At 48.3% G+C, this 24,083-nt stretch overlaps 1 protein-coding gene across 2 annotated transcripts; it reads left to right on the top strand.

Annotated features, from left to right (window-relative positions):
• Positions 1–133: 133 nt before the first annotated feature.
• ARHGAP25 (Rho GTPase activating protein 25) lies at positions 134–23,950 on the top strand. Of its 2 annotated transcripts, XM_083811779.1 has the most exons (11): positions 134–3,297; positions 8,430–8,623; positions 10,558–10,645; positions 11,047–11,166; positions 14,647–14,854; positions 17,066–17,198; positions 18,162–18,235; positions 18,828–18,949; positions 19,744–19,943; positions 21,016–21,608; positions 22,193–23,950. In XM_083811779.1, the coding sequence occupies exons 1-11, from the start codon at positions 3,237–3,239 to the stop codon at positions 22,401–22,403; spliced, it is 2,004 nt and encodes a 667-aa protein (XP_083667905.1). In that variant the 5' UTR covers positions 134–3,236; the 3' UTR covers positions 22,404–23,950. The 2 variants fall into 2 exon arrangements, with proteins under 2 accessions (XP_083667905.1, XP_083667906.1); XM_083811780.1 differs by lacking the exons at positions 134–3,297; positions 8,430–8,623; positions 10,558–10,645; positions 11,047–11,166 and adding an exon at positions 11,182–14,113.
• Positions 23,951–24,083: the final 133 nt, after the last annotated feature.

Raw genomic sequence — 24,083 nt, 5'->3', positions numbered from 1 at the left:
TCGGAGACCTTCCCGAGAGCAGACCTGGGGTGGCTGCAAACATGTGCACGGAGGCTGCGGATGGACTGAGCACGCAGGTAGTGACCATCTGTGTCTTGCACGAGGGACACGACTGGCTGGCTTTCCAGGGTGGTTTGGAGTGGAATCAGCAATCAGATCACCCAGACAGGTCTCAGTGAAGGGTGAGGGAAGCAGTGGCACCACTGTGCCCTGCAAATCAGCTCATTTTGCCCTAAGGTTTTTGCTGGGAATGTGGAAACCTGTTGGAATTCTGGTTAGCATAAATTATCGCTTCATTTCAGCCGTTTTTCGTGACTTGCTTGGGTCAGGAGGACAGAATCCCTCTGTTTACCCAGCAAAATGTACTATTTTTAGCTCTCGTGTTATTTTGACTGTTTGACTTATCAACTAAGCTAAACCAAGCAATCAGCAGCCTTCTCTTTGCTTCCTGTCACGCTGTCTGGGTATTTTGAGACAAGTTAATCCTCCAAGAAAACCAAACTATATCTTCCTTTACAGCAAACTTGCAAAATTGACTCTAAGGCCCCAAATCTTGTGCTGCAGTACATCTTCCCTGGAGGAACTGGCTGGTTAAAAAGAAAATTGCTGAGCAGCACCATGCAATATTCAGCAGTCCTCTGAAACAACTACATGTTATTACTGAGAGGTCTTGAAAGATGCCTCAGTATTAAGTCTTTTGGAAAACAGACTAAGAAATCATTCTCCTCTTGCATATTACCAAAATGCAACTGAATAGGTAGCCGTGTAATTCAAGACGTCGCCTCTAATCCCATGTGTGCATGTAGTGGCTAGGTAGTGAATGGAGAGTTATGTTAAAACATGTTTTCTTGACCTCTGCAGCAGTTTTGCCTTATTCTTCTGCCACTGAATGAGTTTTCTTGCTGCAACGCGGGTTTTCCTGGGCTGGCTGGCAGGCAGGGCAGCGCATGCCCACACTTTGCCGTGAGTCAGCCATGTCATCTGACAGCCTCTGTGGCCAGCGTCATCGCTGCCTGCGTTTCAGCTGTTCAGCTGAAGATCCCCTTTGTTTCTCCTCATCCTGTGCCAATTTCATTGAATCAAGCATCCAAAAGAGCAAAATCCCGGTGTAAATCCTGGTGCTAGCACTGTGCTCCATACCCACCAGGGCAGAAAGTCTCAAACCAAGGCTGCCTTTGCCACAAGCAGGTCTGTTGCAGCCATGCAACCCGCCGTCCAGATGTGTTTTCCAGGAGATCCTGATAGAAGAGGGATGTAAAACAAAATAACAACATAGGTTGAGATTTGCCCTAAGTTCTCCAGGAGCATTCAGCCCAGGAATAGGCTGCCTGGTGTAATTTCTAAAGAAAAAACCCAAATCCTGTAGATGTGCATTCATTCCCAAACCCAGAGGCATAGTCCTGGTACTTGATGGGACCAAGCGGGTGGCAGCTGGGATGGCTCTGTGGGTGCTGGAGTGCTGTGGGGTGCTGGAGGGGGCTGAGCTGCTGCAGTGTAGGCACACGGCATTGGTCTGAGTTGTAGTTTGGGGCTAAAACGCTTGCTGTTTACTTTCTGGAGGAGGGGAAGGTGCAGCATGACATCCTGTTCACACGGGCAGGTGGGGAAAGGCGGCTGGGTGTGAGCCCCAAAAAAAAAAACAAAACAACAACAAAAAAAAAGAGGTTGAAATGAGGGGAAAAAAAAAAAAAGGGATCTAGTGCATGACTCCCTAAATTGCTTTCTGCTGATACTATGAAGAGGAGGAAAAATTATCCTAAATTCAGGGCCATCTGCTCAAAGTACGGCAGAAACAGGGTTAATGCAGGCAGCTTGGTCTGAAGCAGACTATCAGGGTTAATCTAGTTCAGGCTCGGTATGTGCCGAGCTTCTCGTTGCGATAGCGCTGCTTTCCGTGCTTTTAGCTGTGGAAGACGTGAGCTGGGGCTCGCTGAGCTGGGTCCAGCTGCTGCTCACAGCTGCAAATTCATCTCTTCAGCTGCAATTAATCCAAACTAGCCCAATCTGGCTGTGAAATCGGGCAGTGGGGGCCAGGTCCGGCTCCTTCCTTCAGAGGCACAGCCTGAATTTACGCTATGGCAGTAAAATAAACGCTGCCGTTGCAAGGAGCTTGGTGCATCCTGGGCGTGACGGCAGGGCTGCGACTCAGAACAGGAACTGGCGGCTGCATCCTCTTTCGCCCTTGGCTCCCCAGGCCACCATTTCTGCTTCTACTTGGAGTAACTTCCCTTTCTGCAGGGCCCAGGCTTTCCCCATGGGGGGGGGGGAGATGGAGGCTGGAGCCCCCTTAGCCCTTTGGGGCACATCGCCCTGTCCTGCAGCCACCTTAGATGCCTTTTTGCTCCATTTGAGTGTTGGTGAATGCAACAGCCCTTCCTTGTATTTGTCCTGCATCTCACTCGCATTGCATTACAGGTGGCTTTGCAGACATGCAGCTGTTTGTCTCCTGGGAATACAGCTTTAAATGGCAGAGGATGCAATATTCCTGCTGCTGTGAGTGTGGTCTGTGTCCAGGTCCCCTGACTCTCGTTGGGCAGCTGAGCTGCACTTCTGCTTGTACCCACAGCCTTTCCTCCAACAGCAGCCCCATTTCACCCAATTTTGATTGTGCCACTGTTGCAAAAACCCTAAACCACTTTGGGGGACCATTCTTCAACAAGCAAAAAGCTGCCCATGTCTCCTGGGCTCTGCACTCGTGGACGTGTTTGGACATTTGTGGATGCTGTCCTGTAGTGTTTGGCCGTGTCAGCTTCGCTTTGCTGCCGAGCAAAACATTTCCTGAAACCCCACGCTGGGCCATGCCCTTCGGCAAGCGCTTTTCTAGTGCGCCCACGGTGCCGAGGACACCCACTTCCTCAAATGCAATGAGCAGTGTGCCGAGAGCGGCCCCAGCCTTTTGGTGCAGGCTGGGGCCACGCTGCTGCATCCCCACGCAAAGCGGGGGAGCAAAAAGTGGAGCAAAAAAGGCGCTGTTGCCTCCGCGGTGTTGGGGAAGCAAGACAAGAGCTTTACAGGAGAGCAGAGCAGGAAAGGACTTTTATGGGGTTGCTCGCAGCCGCTCGCAGATGAGGGAGGAGGAAGTACGTTGGCAAATCAACCCTCGCCGAGCTCTTGTTCTTCGTGGGGGGAATCGCACCCCAGGCGCAGGATCCCCGTGGGGCTACCCAAGCTCCACTTCAGCCCGTCTTCTAAGTGTGCCCCCTCGAAAAACAAAAATAAGCTCTTTCTGATCCAAAATGTCCCTCAAGCTGCCGCGGAACTGGGATTTCAACCTGAAAATGGATGCTACGAAAATAGGTACTGTGACTGCTTCTTTATGCCCTTCTGTTCCTGCTTCAGCCTTTCAGAGCTGGGATCTGCAGGGTGCCCATGGCTGAGCCCAGCAGTGATTCCAGCTGCGGCCCATACCCCAAAACCTTTCGGGCCTTGGTAGGGGGACCTGGCCCAGGCTGCTGCTTTCGAGACAGCAGATGGTTTGCAAATGATTTGTAAGAAATTATTTGCAAAGCTGCCACAGGGATGCTGCATGAGCGTGGCCGGGGCTCCGGGGACTGGAGCCGTGGGGTGGCCCAGTGGGGTTGGGGACAGGGCGACAGTGTTGCAAATCCAAACTCCAGGTTTTGAGGGGATTTAAACTACAGGGTCTCATTTTGCTGAGCAAGCCTTGGAGGAGGTGGAGCGCAGACAGAGAGGTGTAGGCTGGAGGAAGCAATCTTGCTCTTGCTCAGGTTTCTTCGCCCACCCCAACGTCACTGGTTTCCTCTCACCAGCAGTGAAGAGCCCTCTGACGCCCGCGCTAGGCTCTGTGCCGTGGTGGTGGCTTTGCTGCCTGGTTTCCTGACCCTGCCCAGGTTTTACATGGTTCCTGTCCACTCTGGGATCCATCTCCAGCATGACAGCTACTTAGATGCGTCCTTGGGAAGGAGTGAGGGGTCCCTGCAACAGGCTCTGGGGCCAAAATACGACCTGCTTCGCGTCAAGTGGCCAGGGAGGGGTTTGGGGGGCAAGGATGCAGCATCTGAGGAAGGGGCGCATGAGCCCAGCCCTCTGCATGCACCAAAGCAAAGGTCCCTGGCGGTGCTGGCACCGGTGCCAAAACAGTCAAGGCAAGTGTTGGTGGAGGGATTTCTCCTGACCACGGAGGGATTTAACTGAGCAGGTCTCCGCAGTGCTGAGCTCTTCCTCCCTGCACCTCACATCAGCTTGTGGTGTTGTCCTGGCCACATTTTCTTGCAAAGGCCGTTGGGACTTTTATCCAGAGCCACTTTGGCTGGGGCTGCCCAGCCATTGCTTCACGGAAAGCTCCAGACGAAGCAGTGCTGGTCCCAGTGGCTGCTGCTGTGGCCAAGCTCGGTGGTGTGCAGGATAGGGCCCCGGGAGTTGCAGCTGGACAAAATGGTGCCATGGTGTGCACTTGTTGGCTTGCAGAACAGTGGTGCCCCCCCCCCCCCAACATCACAGAAGCATCCTGGATTTCTGCATTGCCCGTTCTTAGGACAATTGGCTCTTTTTCTTTTCTTTTTCTTTTTCTTTTTTTTTTTTTTTTTTTTTTTTCCTGTAGAGCATTGTGTAAATTCAATTGGTATCTCAAAAAATAAAGGGTCAGGGGATGCTGAGCCTGCTGGCTGCCCACAAGGAGATACGGCAGAGATGTCACACAGGCTTGAACCCATGTCGTTATCAGGAATTGCTTTTCAGTAGAAAATTCACTTGCAATGATATCTTTTTTGTGGCGTGCAGCATGCCCCCAGGCTGTGATGTGTGTGTGTGTGCAGGGACCTGAGCTGCAGGTGCCGCTCTTTGCAGAGACTCTTACCATGCTTCAGGGTGTCTAGCCCATGGGACCAGCCACTGCTGTCTGCAGGGACGTGACTCACTTGTGGAAAATAATCTCATATTAGTCACCATTGCTTTTGCTGGATCCTCCCAGTTTCTGGTACTTCCCTCTACATGTCCTTAGCTGTGGCCATGGCACAAGAGGCTTTTGAGAACCCAGGGACAGCTTGCTGGCTCCTGCGTGCTTCCTCGCGTTGAGACAAACACAAAGCTATTTATTTCCATGAAACAGAAAACTACATGTGCAGCTGTCATTGCAAAACCTATTGGAGAACATTTGCTGTTTTTTAATTGTCCATACCCAACATCCTTCAAGAGGGATGGCAGGGAGGTTGTGTGCACGAGAAAAGGATTTGGAGCAGGGACTGGTGGCTGTGTGGGCACTGCAGTAGCACCCGATGCAATTTGTCACACTTCAGCAGGGCTCCTGCTCTCTGGGAGCAGCCAGCAGGATGCAGGCACCCCACTGCGGCCAGTCCCCAGAGCTGGAGGAGGAGCAAGGATGTTTTGGAGGAAATATTCAACTACAGAGGTGGTTACCACAGGAAATGCTTCAGGGGGCACTGTGTTTGCTTTTAGGGGCTCTTTCCTGCCCTGCAAACACAGCAGGGATGCGCGGGTGAAGGGCTGCACCCAAGGGAGATTGCAAGTGGTGGGACAACCTGGGGGAAGTCAGGGAAAAAGCCTCACCCCAGTCCTGCACGAAATTTTCAGCACGTGAGCTGGGTGTTGCACTGGCCACAGAAGGTAGAAACTTGGAAAAGTGGTCAGGGAGGTAGCCGCAGCCTCGGTAGTTCTGGTTTTGTGAACACAGAAAACTTTCCACCAGGCAAAAAATAGCATCACTGTCTGCAAAGGCAAGATCCCCGCAGCAGCTCCCAGTGCATGCCTCTGAAGTGAGGATGGCTGCTAGGGAGGGATCACGCGACAGGTGTGAAAGATCCTGCAAACTGCTGATTTGGCCTTAAGTTAGCCCAAAGTACAGGGAGAGCTCTCTCATGCAGAGGGAAAAAACATCTGTGTGTATCGTGCACATGTGAGCGTGTGATCACAGCTAAGCCATATGTGGTTGCACCTTGAATATAGCATTTTGGGAGTGCTGATGCTAAAGTAAAGGGGACCCAAATGTACCACACCATTCTTCATGTGCCAGGGAAAACATGGGAATGGCTGCAAACAGGGAGAACAAACCGTATTTCCAGCAAGGACTGGGCATTTTAAGCTCAGGACTGAAAGCAGGAGGAATGTCTGCGTAGCAGTGCTGGCTAGGTCACTCCCTTTACACGATGCAGAGCCCTGATGCAGTGGTGATGGGCTGAGGGGGAGGACAATATCACTGATAAAAGATAATAAAGTGTTGCCTTTTTTGTAAAAGACACAATTTCTCCTTGCAAGCCCTGGGCCACTGGAATATCGAAGCTGCTGGGCTGATCTCTTAGTGGAAGATGAACACGGAGGTGGTGGATGGAGACACCCTGGTTGGGACCAATCCTGACACAACTGCATCCTGGATTCCCACCCCCTCGGGTGCAAGCACGGACCCCGCCAGTTGCTTTGCAACATTTTTGTTTGGGGTTAAGCCTCAGTGGTGCTATGTACAGACTCTTCATTCTGCTGACGTTGGTGCTTATTAAACGTAGCATCAGCATCTCTGTTTCACTGAAGGGAAGCTGAGGTGCTGTGATCAGACAGGAAACAGAAAGCAAAATTCTGGGAGGTGATCTGAGTGCCATCAGCTCACGAGAGCACTGCTTTCTGCAGATTGGGGCTGATGTGGAGTTGTCTCACTCAGGATTCTTGCCAGTGTGATGGGCTGTGGTTTCTGCAGAGCAAAGAGCAAAGCGCTCGCGAGAGGCAGGCACCTGGCAGCCTGCACTCCAGCCCTGTGGACCATTCCCCTGTGGAGCCAGCATCAGCTACACAACATGAAAGAATAGGATTTAGGAGGAGGAGCGATGCTGCTTGTAAGCAGTTTGCTGAGAATTGTGTTCATATTTATGAAATTTGAGTGATGCAGATGTTTTGGCAAAGAGCAAAGAAGCTGCCTGCAGCTGGAGGAGCAGTGTGGAGGAGCCATTTGGTTGCTGCGGCGGGGCAGTCCCCAGGAGCAGGATTTTTCAGGGCAGCAGGCTGGCAAATCCCTTTCGCAGGTCCTTGCTCACAACCACATCCTCTGCAGGGGACATCTCACGTCAGAAGATGAAGATGAGATGTAAGCAGCATCCTTACCATGCTTTGAAGGATGATTTTTGGATTCACCATCATTTTTTAGAAAAGGATTTGCAATGCTGTGGTGGTTTCAGTGGGCCGGTGAGCTCAGAGTGTCCTGCCCGTGCTGGGCTCCAAAGGACGAAGGCAAAATGCAGTGGGGTTTCTTGCTCTGGGCGATTTGGAAGGGGAATCTAGGAATGGTCCCAAACTGCAGCACCTCTGAAGCAATTGCTAACCGTGCAGTGATAAATGCAAAACATTTCGCAGGTCCATGCTCCCCGTGGGTGTCTGTGTAGATGCAAGATGCACTGGTCCCAAGCATCACAAGGCCATAATATTTAATTTTTCACTTTTTTAAGCTTATCCTTTGAACAAGGTCAACAAATTCCCAACATTCACAGCTAATGCAGTTTTTGCAGCTCTCTGCTCCACCAACTGACTCGGGGGAAAAGTGGGCACTGGGCGACAGAGCTATGGGACGGCTGTGGCTTACCCCCGTGGTGCTGCACAATGCCACCTTTGCAGCCCAGTCTCCACTGTCCAAATCCTGCACTGCAGGACTTGGCCACGTGTCATCATTTCTAGCAGGGCGGATATCTGGAAATCACCATGTGCAGAGACTAGCAAAGTTGAATTCCCCTGTAGTCACAAATTAGTTTTACCCCACACCCATAAATGCTCACCCTACCCAGCTGGGTTGGCACTGGGGTCCTGCAGTGCCTGGTCCAGAGGCAAAAACCAAAGCATCCCTTCTGGAAATGATTCCACCCAAGGCATTTACTATCACAGAAGCATTTGGAGGTGCCACGAGGCCACATGCTGGTCCCTGGTACAGATCAGTGTTACCAATGGGAAGCATCTGTGCAATGCGAGACCGGGGACACCTCTCTGCCCTGCTGGTAAATCCATACCAGCAATTTTCTCCTCCTTGACACTTTCCAGTATCCCTGCAGGAGGTCAGCCCCTTTGGCAACGTCAGGCAATGCTCTTCCAAAGCAAAACTCTATTTTCCAAACAGTTTTCATTATTTTTTTAAACCTGGCTGGGTCATTTTGCTATTGCTGCTGCAGGCTGTTTGGGGTGGGGATAAAAAACAAACAAACAAACAAACAAACAAAAAACCACACTCCCACTTAAAAAAAAAAAAAAAGCTAATGATTTTCTTCTCGCTTGCAAAACAATTACTCCCACGCAGGAAAAAGGAAGCACACACTGACAGATACTGCAGCCACTTCCTTTAAAACTCGATAGCCAGTTTGCTTGGTGCAGGCAGAGGGGCAGAGAGCCGCTCTCGCCATTGCAGCTCGGTCAGCCCTGCGGAGGGGTCTCGGGTGGCCGGGCCCCCTGCATCCTCACCAGCCCGTCCCTCTCTCCCCTGGCAGCCCGCTCCAAGAGCGTGATGAGCGGCGAGGCAGCAGGTGTCCGGCCAGGCTCCCCCAACCCGCTGGAGCGGCCCCTGAAGATCGGCTGGCTGAAAAAGCAGCGCTCCATTGTCAAGAACTGGCAGCAGCGGTACTTCGTGCTCAAGGGCCAGCAGCTCTACTACTACAAGGACGAGGATGATGTCAAGCCGCAGGTAGGATGAAGGCCGCCAGCTTCACAGGTCCTCGGCCTGCTGCTTTCTGCTGCTTTGCTGGGGGGAAACAGTTGGGGATAGGTCTGGAGTAGGGTTTTTAAGAGGTTTTCTGCCTTGGGGTGGTAACAGAAATGAGATGTCCCAGCAAGGTTCTTTGTCCGTGCACTTAAATCCACACAATGCTTGCAGACCCTGCTGGGGCTGGGCCTGCACAAACTGCTGCTCAGGGAAGGAAGGTGTGGGAGCACTCTGGCTGGGAGGACATCAGCTTCTTGTCTCAATTTATATGGATCACTTTTCAGGTTTTCAACCATTTTCTCCACGCTGTAACTTTATTTATTTGAATTTCCACCATCTTTTCCTTGTTTTGAGAGTTTTCAGGGAAAGACCCTCCCCTTTGCCGGAAAAGCCATTCTCTGTAGGAGTTACTGATAGCAAAAATAATCCCAAGCTGACAAAAGCTCACAGGGGGCAGGCAATCATCAGATCCTGGGTGTGAAAGCACGGGGCTGAGGCAATGGGGCACATATCCTATTTCTGTCTCTCTTCTCTTTTGGGGGTGATGGGGAGGAACTGTTTCCCTAGCTGTAAATGGGGTTGTAGAAACAGAAAGCGCTGCAGTGAAGCTTATTGCTGTTCATGGCACTTTCGGCAGCCCTTGCCACCGTCCTGGCTCATTTCACGCCCTGCTGACCCCACCAACAATTTAGCTCGATGCAGCTGCAGTTCAGGCTGTTGGAGCGCTGACACCCAGATCCCCACTGCCCATGGAGCTCGGCGGCTTTCAGGAGGCTGAAATTACTGAGAAACCCCATTTCTGTGGCGTGGCCCTGCTTCCGGCCAGGAGCCCTCCATGCTGACTCACGCACCCACTGTCCCCATGTGCCTCGGCTGCTCCCCACCCATCCCTGCCCCCGGGGACCGAGCCACCCAGCTCGGACAGGTCAATTTGGGGAAAGACAGACCACAAGAAATGGCTGTTTTCTGCCTTTTTATTTATTTATTTCTCCCCCTCTTTTTCTCCGTTTTCTTCTTTTCCAGCACTCCACTCCTCTCCTGTAAACTTTTTGGTTTGGATTTTGGTTTTAAGTGACACTGTGTTAAATGAACAGTTTTACTGCTCCAGTGCAGTGGGAAGAGAATGCTCTGGTGTATTGCCATGTTCCTTCTCCTTTGCATTTTCCTCCTCTACTTACAACTGGGGTTAAAAAACACAAGAAAGGAAGAAGAAAAGAAAGAGGGACATAAGCAGTTTTCTCATTCTGAGGATCACTTCATCAGAAAAACTGGCATTTAAGAATTATTGTTTGAAGTCCTTTTTAGCACCTCTCTTATGAAGACTGAGAGAGCTGGGAATGTTCAGCCTGAAGAAGAGAAGGCTCCAAGGAGACCTCATTGCGGCCTATCCGTATTTAAAGGGGTCTTATAAAAAAGGTGCAGAGCAACTTTTTGCTTGGGCAGATAATAATATGACAAGGGGGAATGGCTTTAAACTAAAAGAGTAGAAATTTAGATTAGATGTTAGGAGGAAATTCTTCACTCAGATGGTGGCAAGGCACTGGCACAGGTTGCCCAGAGAGGTTGTGGATGCCCCATCCTTGGAGGTGTTCAGGACCAGGCTGGATGAGGCCCTGGGCAACCTGATCTAGTGGGTGGCGTCCCTGCCTATGGCAGGGGGGTTGTAACTAGATGATCTTTGAGGTCCCTTCCAACCCAAGCTGTTCTGTAATTCTATGATTCTATAGTACTTAGGTGAGATATATATATATATATATATATATATATATTTGCCAAGAGAGAAATTGTAATGAGAAACTGAGTTCCTGCAATCTGTTTCAAAGGAGGACTTTGATGCTCAGGGCTGACACAAAGCAGTGTCAGCCTCACAGAGATGGGCCATGGGTATTTTCAGCTTCTGCTCTGCTTGGTCCTAGGGCTGCCTGTCTCTCCAGGGAAGCACCATAAAGGAGGTAGCTGGCAACTCAGAGGAAGGAGGGAAATTTATCTTCGAAATCATCCCAGGTGAGGATGCGTCACTCTACTTTGTTGCCTGCTTTTGGGATGGACTGTTCACCCAAAATCACTTGGGCAAGTCATTTTGCCTGCCTTTTTACTCCAATTTCTTTTCAATGCCTCCCCAGCATTGCATATGAACTGATGCATATGCTGATGTTGTCCTTTCAAAATTTATGTGTCAGGATGTCCCATGCTGAGAAGCCTTCCCAGCCATAACATTAAGCATTTTCTATTCCCTTCTTGCAAAGCTTCAGCGAGGGTGAAACATAAGAGCACCGCTTCCTTTCACAGCCAAATAGATATTACTGGGGAAACTGGGAGCCAGAAACCTTTAGCAAAGAAACCACCAAGTTGTCTTTTTTTCAGTCCAATCCTCGCTATACATTGCCTATAAATGCTTTTTGCAGGGATCTCTGGAGATCTGAACCGGGCAGGGCAGGACACCTGCGTGCTCATGGCCACTTCCCAGTCCGAGATGGAAGAGTGGGTTAAATCCATCCGACGGGTGCTGGGCTCAGCGTCAGGAGGTAAAGGGGAATGGGAACAGCTCTCTGAGGGATGTTTTCATGGTGTCTCATGCTCCGTGTTGCTTCTGTGCAAGAATTTCAAAGCTGGTCTCATAAATCCATGAAAATGGAAAGTGGAGCAGCAACTCTAACTTGTAATGCCTTGGAGGCCTTCCTCGAGGCTGGACCTCATGGTCTGCCGCAAACACAGGCAGAGTTAAGCAAATGGCAGTCAAGAGTGAATGAAGATTTCCAGTCTCCTTTCAACCTCTTTGGGGAACTTCCTCATTGACCTATTGACTTCAGAAAGTGTCGATCCTGAGGACAACTCCTATTCAACGTGTCAGGGAAAGGCACTGAAAAAAAATCTCATCTTTCATTTTCCTTCTTTGCTTTTCCCCCAGCTTTTCTCATTCTGCTTAGCCCTCCTTCCCCCATTTTTCTCTGCAAACTCTGCCTCAGACACGATTGCCCACTCCATGTGCAAGCAAGGCTTGTGCTGATGGGGTCCTCGCTTCCAGACCCTTGGACACTTGTTTGTGCCACTACTAGGTTGTGGTCACAGAGGGATAAAACATGAACTGATTGGAGAGGAGCACAGCTTCAATTTGCCACGGTGGGCGATCCCCACAAAGGAAGCAGCTAAGCTTGCTCCAGCCACTTTTCCTATACAGATGAACTACCCCAGCTTCCTATAAGGATGAATTATCCAGACTTTTCCTATGGATGATAAGCAATATCCACCAGACAAAGCAGGGCTGAGAGCCCCGTTAGCACTTTTGCAAAAGAGATGGTTGTCCTGAGCTTCTCCTCCTCCTCTCTGTGCTTCACCTTGACTATTTAGAATCATAGAATGGCTTGAGTTGGAAGGGAACTGAAAGATCATTTAGTTCCAACCCCCCTGCTGTGGGCAGGGACACCACCCACTAGATCAGGTTGCTCAGGACCTCATCTAACCTAGTCTCGAACACCTCCAGGGATGGGGCATCCATAACCTCTCTGCGAAACCTGTTCCAGTGCCTCGCCACCATCTGAGTGAAAAATTTCCTTATAACCTCTAATCTGAATCTCCCCTCTTTTAGTTTAAATCCCTTCCCCTTTCTCCTGTCATTATCTACCAGAGTAAAGAGTCTTCTCCATCTTTTTTATAAGACCCCTTTAAATATTGAAAGGCTGTGATGAGGTCACCCCAGAGCCTTCTCCAGATTGAACAGCCCCAGCTCTCTCAGCCTTTCTTCATAGGAGAGGTGCTCCAGCCCCTTGATCATCTTTGTAGCCCTCCTCCAGACCTACTCTAACAGCTTCACATCTGTCTTGTGCTGGGGGCTCCAGACCTGGACACAGTACTCCAAAGGGGCCTCACAAGGTCAGAGCAGAGGGGGACAATCACCTCCTTTGACCTGCTGGCCATTCCTTTTTTAACACAGCCCAGGATACAGTTGGCCTTCTGGGCACACGCTGCCGACTCATGTTGAGCTTTTCATCCATCAGAATCCCCAAGTCGTTTTCTGCAGGGCTACTCTCAATAAGTTCTTCTCCCCTCAATAAGTTCTTCTCCCAGTATATGCTCGTGTCCGGGATTGCCCCTCTTTTCTACACTTTTTAAAAATGGGAGTGATGTTTCCCATTTTCCAGTCACCAGGGACTTCACCTGACTGCCAGGACTTTTCAAATGTGATGGAGAGAGGCTTGGCAACTACATCAGGTAATTCCTTCAGGACCCTGGGATGCAATGATTTACATCATTTTGATAACGGTTGTGTCCTGTGCTGCAGCTGTATAAGACGAGCAACAAGCAGCTCTGACCTCCTGAAGCTCCCGCTTGAATAGAAGTTTGGATGCTATTTTCATTTGCAATCCAAATGTTTTCTGCCTCTAAACTGAAATGTGCTGTGCTCCAGTGAAGGCAGCTTTACTCATCTGAAATTAGGATGGCCTGAGCCAGAAATGTTCAGGATGTTGCCCCTCTGCCTTTAATACTTCATACCAACTCCACATCTGATCCTTGCTTAAACTTCGGAGGCTGACACTTCTTCTAGCCTGGTAAAGTGATCTTATATAATGGAAAATGTGAATTTACAGTAGTACAGAGAGCAGTGAGGATAGCAGAGGAGTCAGGCTCTACAGAGCTGCACTTCATGTTGATATAGAGATGAACAGACACTGAAACTTCACGCTGTAGGTTTTTGGCTTCAATGCAAGCCAATACAATGTGTGCTTTTAAAACAACGCCCTGCACAGCAGAGGTTTTGGCAGGAGCTCACCTGGAAGCTGCCCTGCGTGAGCCAGCCATTTGTGAGCTTGCTACACACCAACATGCCAAGCAGCTGCAAAGTGTGAAGCAGCATCAAAAACAGCTCCAAAATCTTGGGTCCAGGAGCAGTTCTGCAGGGCTGGCCACCACCCTGCAATGACAGCCACCTTCTGGGTGGGCATCGTGTTGGTACAGGGAGGTTTCCTAAAACCAGCCACTCTGCCAGCTTGCATTTAAATGAGCAATTCAAAATCAGCTACCACAACAGAGGGCAAAACAAACAAACAAACAAACAAATTTTAGAAGTCATATGCTTTTATTGTACACAATTGACAAATTTATATACATTATTTAAAATCATAAGCAAGTCTCATATAAATGAAAAACCCCCACTACTGGGCAGGTGCAGACAAGCTTTGTGGTTCCAGATGAGGGTGTTTACTTGAATTTTCCTGGTCTGGAAGATCCACCAGGATTATTTCAGCCTTCAGAGCATGAGGTGAACACACCACAGGCACTGCCATGGGAAAAATATGGTAGAGGACCATAAGACCCTTTGCCATTACCCCAGAGCCAGTTTGAGCTGGGATTCCTGTGCTGTTACCATGCCTCAGGCTCCGAGGAGGAAGAGCTGGGATGCAGGCTGCTGCCTTCCCACCTTTGAGCTCTTTTGCTGCGAGTTTGGGAGGAAAAAGCCCTTGCTCCGAAGAAAAGGTACCACCTGCTGTAAACACTGCTTTTCTTTGCACAGGGGAGTTCTGAGAGGGTGAGGAGAGAGGGGAGGGGGAAGGAAAGCAGTGAAATCAGTAGGATTTCTAGCCCCACATCTCTGCCAGACTCCTCTTCTTAGTTCCTAGTGGTTTCCTGGGCTTTGTACATCCTCCAGGTTTGCACAATGTGCTCACTTTCCCTCCATGCACCAGCCTTTTTGCTGTTTCTGCCTCTCTGTCAGCACCCTGCTTTGAGGAAGGCAAGTGGCATGGTGTAAAATAAGAAAAAAAAATCAATGGTCATGGCTTGCTTTTAATCATTTTGAGAATGTAATTATTTGGAGGAGGTTTCATTTTGCTATTATTTCTTTGGAAGAAATTCTGTTCCCTTCTGTCAGCTTGCACTACTTTTGCAGCTCCTCACTGTTAGAAAGAAAAGCAGGTGCTGCTGTCGCCTCTGCACCTGATGCATGGCAGTGGGTAACTCACCTTTAGCAAAGCTGTTGGGCTCCTTTAACTCCAATGTCCTTTTCCTAGCGGTGTTTGGCCAACGCTTGGCGGAGACCATGGCCTATGAGCAGAAATTCGGGCAGCACCAGGTGCCCATCCTGGTGGAGAAGTGTGCTGACTTTATCCGGGAGCATGGCGTGAATGAGGAGGGCATCTTCCGCCTCCCTGGCCAGGACAACCTCGTGAAACAGCTCAGGGACACCTTTGACGCCGGCGAAAGGCCATCATTTGACCGGTAATGCTGGATCCTTCCTCTTCTACTCAGCTAGGTCTAATGCACCCTAATAACTGGGGAACAGCAGCCTAACCCCTTTGCAAGAGCCCAACAATGCCCTGGTGGAAACTTGGACCCTCCAGAGGGGCTCAGCACAGACAGAGGGTTCAGCAGACACCTCAAAAAGCAGGATTGTGATAAGAGATTTATGGAAATCTTTGAGGAGGAGTTTAGGGACACTCAGTCCCCCCACAGTAGCATTCCCAGGACCAGCCAGGAAAGGAGACAAAGGGAAGAGCCCACATAGCCCAGGACAGAGGTTTGAAAGCAGAGCAAGTAAACAATTGTTCAGGGAAGACCCTATAGCTCATAGGAGAAGTCATTTCTTTCCCTGCCAACCCAGTGGCACATTTTTCTCCTGTTGCTTTTCCCTGTGACACCATGCAGAAATGAGAGAGAGATTTTGGCTGTTGTGAAGGCTGATCCCTCCTGACTCCCTTCCTCTACATGGCTAAGAAGAAAGAGCAAACCCCCTAAAGCCAAGAGAGCTGCCCATCGCTGCCTGTAGGTCTCAGGGAGGCTCTGAGGAGAGGTGTTTGCTGTTGCTATCCCTATCATACCCTATGCAAAGAAGAAGGGGAAAAAGAAGAAGAAAAAACCCACCCACAAACAGCCAGCCCTGGTGCATCTCTTCATAAAGCTGTCCCTTGATTGCTCACAGACCTGCTGCCCCTGCACTGCCTCATTGTCTCTAAGGGGGTTTCCCTCCTCCAAGCCAGACCCTACCACGTGCTTTTGTCCATGGTTGTAGGAGGTATTGCCCTGTGTTCCCCACTCACCCGTGTGGTTGCTGCAGGGCTTCAATCCCCGCTTTATGCTGGTGACAGCAGGGAGTCCATCTCTGGGTCAGCTGGCAAAGAGCAGGGCACCCAACAACAGGCACCCCCCTCCTTTTTTGTGAGGAGTTTGCCTAAGCAGAGGACAGGGGCCATATCTCTGTGCACCTGTCCCTAGTCACAAAATTTTTTCTGTTTTTACCCTGGTTTATGCAGCTCTGTTAGGAAAAAAACAGCACTTTTACCCATATAATCCGTGTGCTGTGCAAGGCAGAGCCATGTCTGCTTTGTAAGTGTAACCAACCCAGCCCTTGTTTTTGCAGCTGAATATTTCTTTTTTTTTGTGTGCCTGAGTCCTGTTGCAACCTGTACGGGGGTCATAGGAAGGTGAAGCTTTTATTTTTTTTGCAGAACTGTGTTTTGCAGCAGGGCATGGCAAGAGAGGTTGGCACTTCTCCCAGCACCCTGCCATGTTAACCCTGTGCTGCAGGGCTTGGGATGAATATCATTTTGGTACGACAGGGTGATCACAGCCCCCGTGCACTTCAAACAAAACGTTTCTGTAGTAGTGGTGGGAGTTAGGAAGGCCAACAAAAGGGTTTCCATTAATGTGAATGCTGCAAGATACTGGCTTTGCAGCCAGTTTGGGTTTGCACAGGCACATTTGCATGCACAAGCATGGCACAACTGGGTGGGGAGAGTTAGAAAACTCCTGGTGCAGCCCAGGCATCAAGGATGCCTAATGGTATATATATGTAGGCCCTACAAAAATACAGCTCTGAAAAAATTATGCCATGAGTATGTGGGTTTGTTAAAAAAAATCATAGGATTTTAAAAACCCCAAACAATCCTAAAAATAAATGACCTGGGGGATTTTTGCTAGAAGTTTATAACAGTTTAGCAACTTCAAGGTAGGTCAAATTAGAGGCTTACGATCTTGACAGTGTCCTTTTGACATAATGTAAACTACATGGTATGCAAAGCTGCAAACATCTGGCCCAGCAGAACATCTTCAGTAATTGCTGTCAATCTTACAAACCCCAGGCAAGCTTCGCCAGCTCCGTGCAGAGCGGGGAGCGCCTGCCAAGCATGTGAACACCAGACGGTGTTTGCATGCAAACCCTTGTGAGTCAAACGCAGGCTGGGAAGGCTCAGCCCGGGTATGAACACTGGGGGAAAAAAAAATCTCCACCAAGCATTTATTTTCCTGCCACCTGGGGCCATTCCCCAGCTTGGGGTGCCCTGTGAGTCTCCCCCAGCTTGCTTTGGCTTCTGTATTGATAGTTCTCTGCCTCCTGCATCTATACACAGAGCTTAAATACAGTCCCCTGCTCCTGGGGCAGGGTAGGTTTTTTTCACTGTCTTGGTCTGATTTTGATGTGTGTGGCTCTCACAGGGACACGGATGTGCACACCGTGGCCTCCCTGCTCAAGCTCTACCTGCGGGAGCTCCCCGAGCCGGTTGTGCCCTGGATACAGTATGAGGACTTCCTGCTGTGCGGCCAGGCGCTGGATGTGGATGAGAGAAAGGTAGAGAGCTGCATTTGTTTCTCTCCTTCTGGCCTTAAAATGAGCTGCACTTGTGAGCTGGAGTTGCAGAGTGCATATTTAGCTGTGCATTATTAGCTGTGTAATTACTGAGCTTGGAAACCTGAAAAAAAAAATGAAAAAGAGAAAATCTCCCCAAACCAGTGGAATTTCCCAACTTGGGAACATGGGATTATCAATTTTAAATCTTAAATTTCAAATGCAGATCTAAGAGCTACTCCACAGCACTTTTCATTTGGCCCTTGCAGCAGAGAGCAAGTGTGAAAACCAACAGAGAAAGGAAATGGTACCTCCTGCAGCTGCCGTTGGCCTGAGCTGAGAGTGGAGCTGGCAGAGGGCTACAGGCGAGAGCAAGGACAGAAGTGGGGGTCTGGGAGAGGACTGCAGGGGTGAGAAGCAGATGGGAGCTGTCTCTTCCTAACGTTGTGTTTTGGTGGAAAAGAAGCCACCCGTGCTGCGAGAAGGTGCTCAGGAATCCTGTTCACAGGAAAATAAGATGGGTACCATCCCCAGTCAATTGAGGTCTGTGAACTGCCGTGCTCAGCCCTGTATTTCAAGGGTAAATGTTTCTTGTAGCTTGTTTCAATTCAGGATATTTGGGGTTAAACATATACTAAATGTTCCTATACAAGAAATGGGAAGCCATTAGGCATTTTCCCAGGTGCTCAGCACTCACTGCTGGGCTGGAGGAGACCTGTGCCTTCCTTCGCTGCCAGGCAGCAGCGGTGCAGGGCAGTGGGCTGCCTCTTCCTGCTGAGCAGTGTACAAATGCGTCACAGTATCTGTGCTGGGTCACTGAAAGAAATGTCGTTGCCACGATTTCACTTCCAAGGCAAGCAAATGCCAGGTGAGACTGTACAGGGATGGCTGGAGCAACAAAGAGCCTCTCTTAAATCCTTGTACACCTGTGAATCTTTACAGAGCTATTCCTTAACTTGCATTTAGGGTCATCAGGAACTTCTGGAGCAACTGTCCCTCCTTCCCAGAGACAACTACAATCTCCTCAGCTATATCTGCAGGTCAGTCCTTTGCATAAGGTATAAAGAGCTCAGATTTGGTGTTGGTGAGGAGAAATATCATCCCAAATTGAGGCTGATTCCTCAAGTGAGACCTCTCTCTTCCAAACTGTGCATTGTTTCCCCGCCTGACTTTTGTTAAGGGAGAGTTTCAGACATGGGGATAAACACCTCAGTGATGTCTGAGGGGAAATGCATACCCTGTAAACCTCAAACTTACTTATGAACCCCTGAGAATAAAAATCAGGTGTAGTTGTTTTTAGACAAAGCCTTGCACAGTGAAATAGTCAGGTTTCACCCAGCCTGGCCCCGGGTGAGGTGTGATTTCTCTCTTGTTATTAAATATTAGACTTTTTTCCCCTCTACTGTTTGCATTTTTTGAGGGTGTGCATATCATCACATGGTGGTTTTCCTACTGGCACAAATTAGACCCAGCTCCAGCATGCAGCTATAAATCACCTGTATGCTTGTCCTGTCCTTGGGATTTAGAGGAAGAGGAGAGGTTAATTCAGGATTTTATCCCAGTGGATATCTAAGACTTTTTTGCAGAGTCTTTCTTTTCTGACTGGAAATGTTTGCCCTTGGATTCTGGCAGGTTTCTACATGAAATACAGCTGAACTCTAGCGTCAACAAGATGAGTGTGGATAACCTGGCAACAGTGATTGGAGTGAACCTCATCAGACCCAAGATAGAGGACCCTGCAACTATTATGAGAGGTAACAGGGACTCCTGGAATAATTGGCATAGGAGCACCTGATATATTGAAGCACTCAGTTGCATCCACAAACTTAAAATTAAAAAAATTTCTAAGGTAGACCCCTGGTTATAAGCCAGACACGTGCCTGGGTACAGTAAGTACTACAAGGTAAAGCTAAGGACTAGTTAGGCTATAAATGTGCTTGTGGTGTCAAAAACCCTTTTGCACTATTAGTTGCACTACTTTCCCCATAGATTTTTAGTTATTAGTTGCACTGTTTTCCCCATAGATTTCAAACAATTCAGGAATTTGCTGAAGTCACCTTTCTTTTGCTTAGAGCAGGGAGGTGTGAAATTCTTCTTAGAGAAACAAAGGAAGCTCAAAGAAATTACTGCTTATTTAGCCATACTCTCATCATGTGGGCATGGACTGATGTAGCCAAACTAAAAGAAGTATTTTGAGGCCAAAGACTGCTCTGATTTACAGGCAGGATGATAATGATACTGGACATCACATGCAAATTTTCCAGACATTCATATACCTGTTGGTATGACTGATTCTCTTAGTTTGCTTCTTGAGCCAAAGCAGCACAATTTGTGTTTTGGTGCAGCTGAGCAGACTCTCAACTGTTTTGGTGTGACATAAAATTCCCTCCCTTTATTTGGTTTTATGATCATGCTCCTTGTGCTCACCTGCATTTCTATGTGCATATCCATTCTGGACACCAGAAAGACCAACCAGAAAACACAGCTGTGGGTGAAAAGAAACCTGTAACACTGGGTTTGCTGCTAATGTGTCCCTGACTTCTTCCAGGCACTCTGCAGATCCAGAAAGTGATGACTGTGATGATCAGTGACCATGCAGACCTCTTTCCCCCATCCAAGGATGTGCTGCCCTCCCCACCGACCCAACAAAATGACAAGAAAGCTCCCATCCCGCGCAGCTCTGTGGGCTGGGATGCTGCAGAGGACACCACGGTGTCCAGGGCAGACAGCTTGATCCAAAGGCAAACGGTAAGGGTAGAATTTTGGGGAATAAAACATGAATGCAATAAATGGCTGACTAATGAATATGGGATCTAATGGGTCAGCAACCCACTAAGAGTGCTTGCTATTAATAGGGTAAAGAACTGTAACTGTCATCCCTGGTAATACAAGTTCTTTCCTGGAAAACAAGTTCATTCCTGTGGAAAACTTACTGTTCTGGAAAGAATGATTTTTTTAGCTAACATCTTTTAGCTAAAAGGAAGAATAGATGAAGCCTTTTCTGTTCATGCTGGTAAAGTGAAAACATTGATGGCTAAAGGCTTTTCTCAGAAAGAAATAATTTCTGCAGAAAGCTCTTCATAATGGAAAACACGGTGCAACTCAGAATAATAGTATCAATGAATTGTGGAATCACAGAATCACAGACCGGTTTGGATTGGAAGGTACCTTAAAGCTGATCTAGTTCCAAACCCCTTGCTGTGGGCAGGGACACCTACCACTAGACCAGGTTGCCTGAAGCCCCATCCAGCCTGGCCTTGAGCACCTCCAGGGATGGGGCATCCACAGCTTCTCTGGATAACCTGTTCTGGTGCCTCACTGCCCTCTCAGTGACAAATTTCTTCTTTATCTAATCTAAACCTATCCTCATTTTTAGTTTAAAGCCATTACCCCTTCTTCCATCACTACACTTCCTTGGCAAAGAGTTCTTCCCCAGCTTTCCTATAAGCCCCCTTTATGTACTGGAAGGCTGCTATAAGGTCTCCCCGGAGCCTTCTCTTCTCTGGGATGAACAACCCTAAATCCCTCAGGCTCTCTTCATAGGAGAGGGGCTCCAGCCCTCTGATGGTCCTTGTGGCTCTCCTCTGTACCCATTCCAACAGGTCCATGTCTCTTTTGTACTGGATGAAATACGGGAGGAGAGCAGAGTAGAAGGGGAGAATCACTTCCCTCAACCTGCTGATAGAAGTAAATTTTTATGGAAAACTTGTGGCCATTCCTGTTCGCACGTTAAAACATCATTTGTGAATATTGCGGTCTCAGCAGTCACTGCCCACAAAACAGGATGAGGCTGTCCTAATGCCACTGCTCTATTTTTCAGAGAGACAACATGAATGCCAGCAGTGCTCCCAGACTGGCTGTCAGCTCAAGTGCACCCAGTGAAGATAACGGCATGCAACCCTCCAAAGATACACTGGGAATGTGGAAAGCACAATCAAGGAAAAGAACTCAAACTTTACCTAACAGGAAATCTTTCCTGACAGCTGCTTCTCCGGGGGAGAAAGGCAACAATGACAAAAATGACATATTTGCCAGTGACTTTTGGAAAGGCTCCCCAGGGAGCAGCATGTGCTCCATACCCTCTGAAGGACATAAGAGAACATTATCCCATGATCTTTTCAAGCTGCTCGATCTTCACCGGGCTTCAACTTACGACAACGTGCCTACCTCTCCAGCAGAAAGTGGAGAAGGCAGCAGCTCCAGCCCCATCCCTGCGAGCAGCAGCTCTGATAAGGAATTCCAACCCTGCCCTAGTCCCAGCCACCAGTCAAAGGAGCCGTCCAGTCCTGCCAGCAGCCCTGCTGAGGTCTCCCAGCCTGCTCCAGAGAGCAAGGAGTTTCTGCAAAACATGATCCTGAAGCTGGAGAAAGAAATGGAGGCACAAAAAAATGACTATGAGGAACAAATTAAAAGGTAATGTGCTGCAGTATGCTGCCTTGGGGAGGGTATGAAGTCTTCAGCTGATATTATTACAGCAGCACTGTTGCACAGGATTATTTACCCATACAGTATATAACAGCAATGACTAATGGTGAAATACAGTCTTACAGTATAGTATCTAAAATTCAATGCTCATGTGCTGTACTCTCATGACATAGTTGTTAATGTTAGTATGTTATTGCAATGCTGATACTCTATAGTTCTTTTTACACCACTGTATATAATATTTCTGCAATATTTACGTCATCATAATTATTGTTATTAGTACAATATTGTACCATTTGACTATCCAGAATTAGTAACAGTATTATTACAGCATCAGATGGTTGAAGCCATCATTGTTACTATAGCCTCACATATTGTTAGCATATTATTATATATCGCATGTATTGATTTATTGCATTATCTGATGCAGCCGTTGGTGGTCAGGTGGTCAGATCACCTCTGTCTCGCTTTACTGCTTACTGGCATGGAGGTCAGACTCCCTGAGAGCCAAATGATGAATTCCCAGCGCTCTTCTGGGGCCCAATCCTTTTCTACTCTGTTTCTCTTTTCAGCCTTGAGAAGGAAAACTATGAAGTCTGGGCCAAAGTGGTGAGGCTGAACCAGGAGATTGAGAGGGAGAAGAAGAAGTCTGAGGAACTGGAGCTGAAGCTGATGAACATGGAGCGTTCACAGGAGGACTTGGAGAAGAGAAACAAGATGCTTGAGGAGGAGATAAAAAACATTGCTAAATCCAGGAGCAAAAATGATGCCAAAAACAACTAGGTGAAGACACTCAGGTGGGCACAAACATAAAATGCAGCTGCATGAATCCAAAGGAATTGCCAAGCAGGATCAGAGCCAGGGACTTGTATTGTCCGATGTCCTGCTACTGACCGTGGGCTGGTGTAGAGGATGGAGCCCAGAAGTTAGAGCATAGTTTAGGCTCTGAAACAGGAAATTTCAAAAATATTTTTTAGCTTTTTTTGTGTGTTTTTTCAACTCCTCTTTTGGCTGCTCAAGTTACCTGCAGAACTGGCCAACACCTCTTGCTGCTCAATCAAAATATCTTGCATGCAGGAGTTCAGGTTAAGGATACATGATGGCTTTATAAAAACCACAAAAACAAACAAAAACCATCAAGAGTCCTTGCCAGCCAGCTGGCTCTTTGTTGGAGACACCAACAGTGCTTCTGAGTGGAACAAAACATCCATAAATCCTGGATTTGGGCAGACGGAAAAGCCCCAAGGTCTAGGGTGGCACAGCTCGTCTCACAGTGTCCCTGGATGCTGTGCTGCAAATGCTGTCAGCAAAGAAAATGAAACATTTGCATTAATACATGCACTCGATTATTGCTCTTATAGAGCAAGAGATGCCCAGACAGCCTATCGGGTCCACCGAGAAGTCTCATACTGTATCACTTGATGTGCTGTGCCATTGATATCAAGGCTCCGGCTGTAAAATCACAAGAATTACAAAAACCTCATTAATTAAATGGTTGTTCAGTTATTTTAAGTCACTGATCCTTATGGTCATTTGTATATAGATCCACCACAGCTGCTGTCGAGGCTTTGGTGAGCGGTTTCACACATCTGTACACAGAGCTCCTTGTGCAGCAGGAGTCCACCAGCAACTTTACCCGGTACAGAAAATGGATCTTCTGCCATTTCCCTGGCAGTTTTCACACAGTAATAGATCTGGATTTATTTCCTGCCTCTGTTTTAATTTTTCATTATTTCATCATTGTAGAATAGAATTCCAATGGCCACCTCAGTGGAAACTGGGGTTTGCAGCACAGCGATGGTACTGGATCTCTCTCCATCACTTGCTGCTGTCGGCATAAGAACTAACTGAACCCGAGGGTCTCATGGTGCAGGTTTGGCAAATTGTAAACCTGTCGCTTTGGCTGCTTGTTTTCCCACTCTCTTCAAGGACTACAATGCTGCTGAAGCTTTGGTGTAGGAAAGAAAATAACAGGACTCTGAAACCTTTCACTTATTTATGTTCAGAAGGGTGACCCACAATACACAGCCTCAGCCCAGCCATCATGGGAACAGAAAGGGGATCTGCAAGAATTTTGAACTGAGACTTCTAGGACCAAATGCATGCTTCTGTGCCAAGCACAGTGGGAGTTAATGCAACAACATTGGATTACTGTTACTGAGGACTTGACATGAAATTTCTGCTCAAGACAGGATGCAGACCTACTTGGCAGAGCCTGCATGAGAAAAAAGGACTGGAGAGTGAAAGGGATGCAGAGGAAACTATGTGAAAAGAGGTAGATGGGAGTGGGAAAATGTTAATAGAGAATAAAAGTCAATATTGGGTATACTGCACTTGCTGCTGTCAGCCTTGTTGTGGGGGAGTTGTGTAGCCCTAAAACTGAGCCCAGCTCCTTAGGCTCAAGCTTAGACTCAGTTAGCTGCATTGAATCCACCCTTGCTCAGCCATGGATGAAAAGTACAG

Source organism: Anser anser (assembly GCF_964211835.1).
Source record: "Anser anser genome assembly, chromosome: 26".
Lineage (NCBI taxonomy): Eukaryota > Metazoa > Chordata > Aves > Anseriformes > Anatidae > Anser > Anser anser.
The sequence above is the reverse complement of the archived record's forward strand: the minus strand, read 5'-3'. Positions and strand labels throughout refer to the sequence as shown.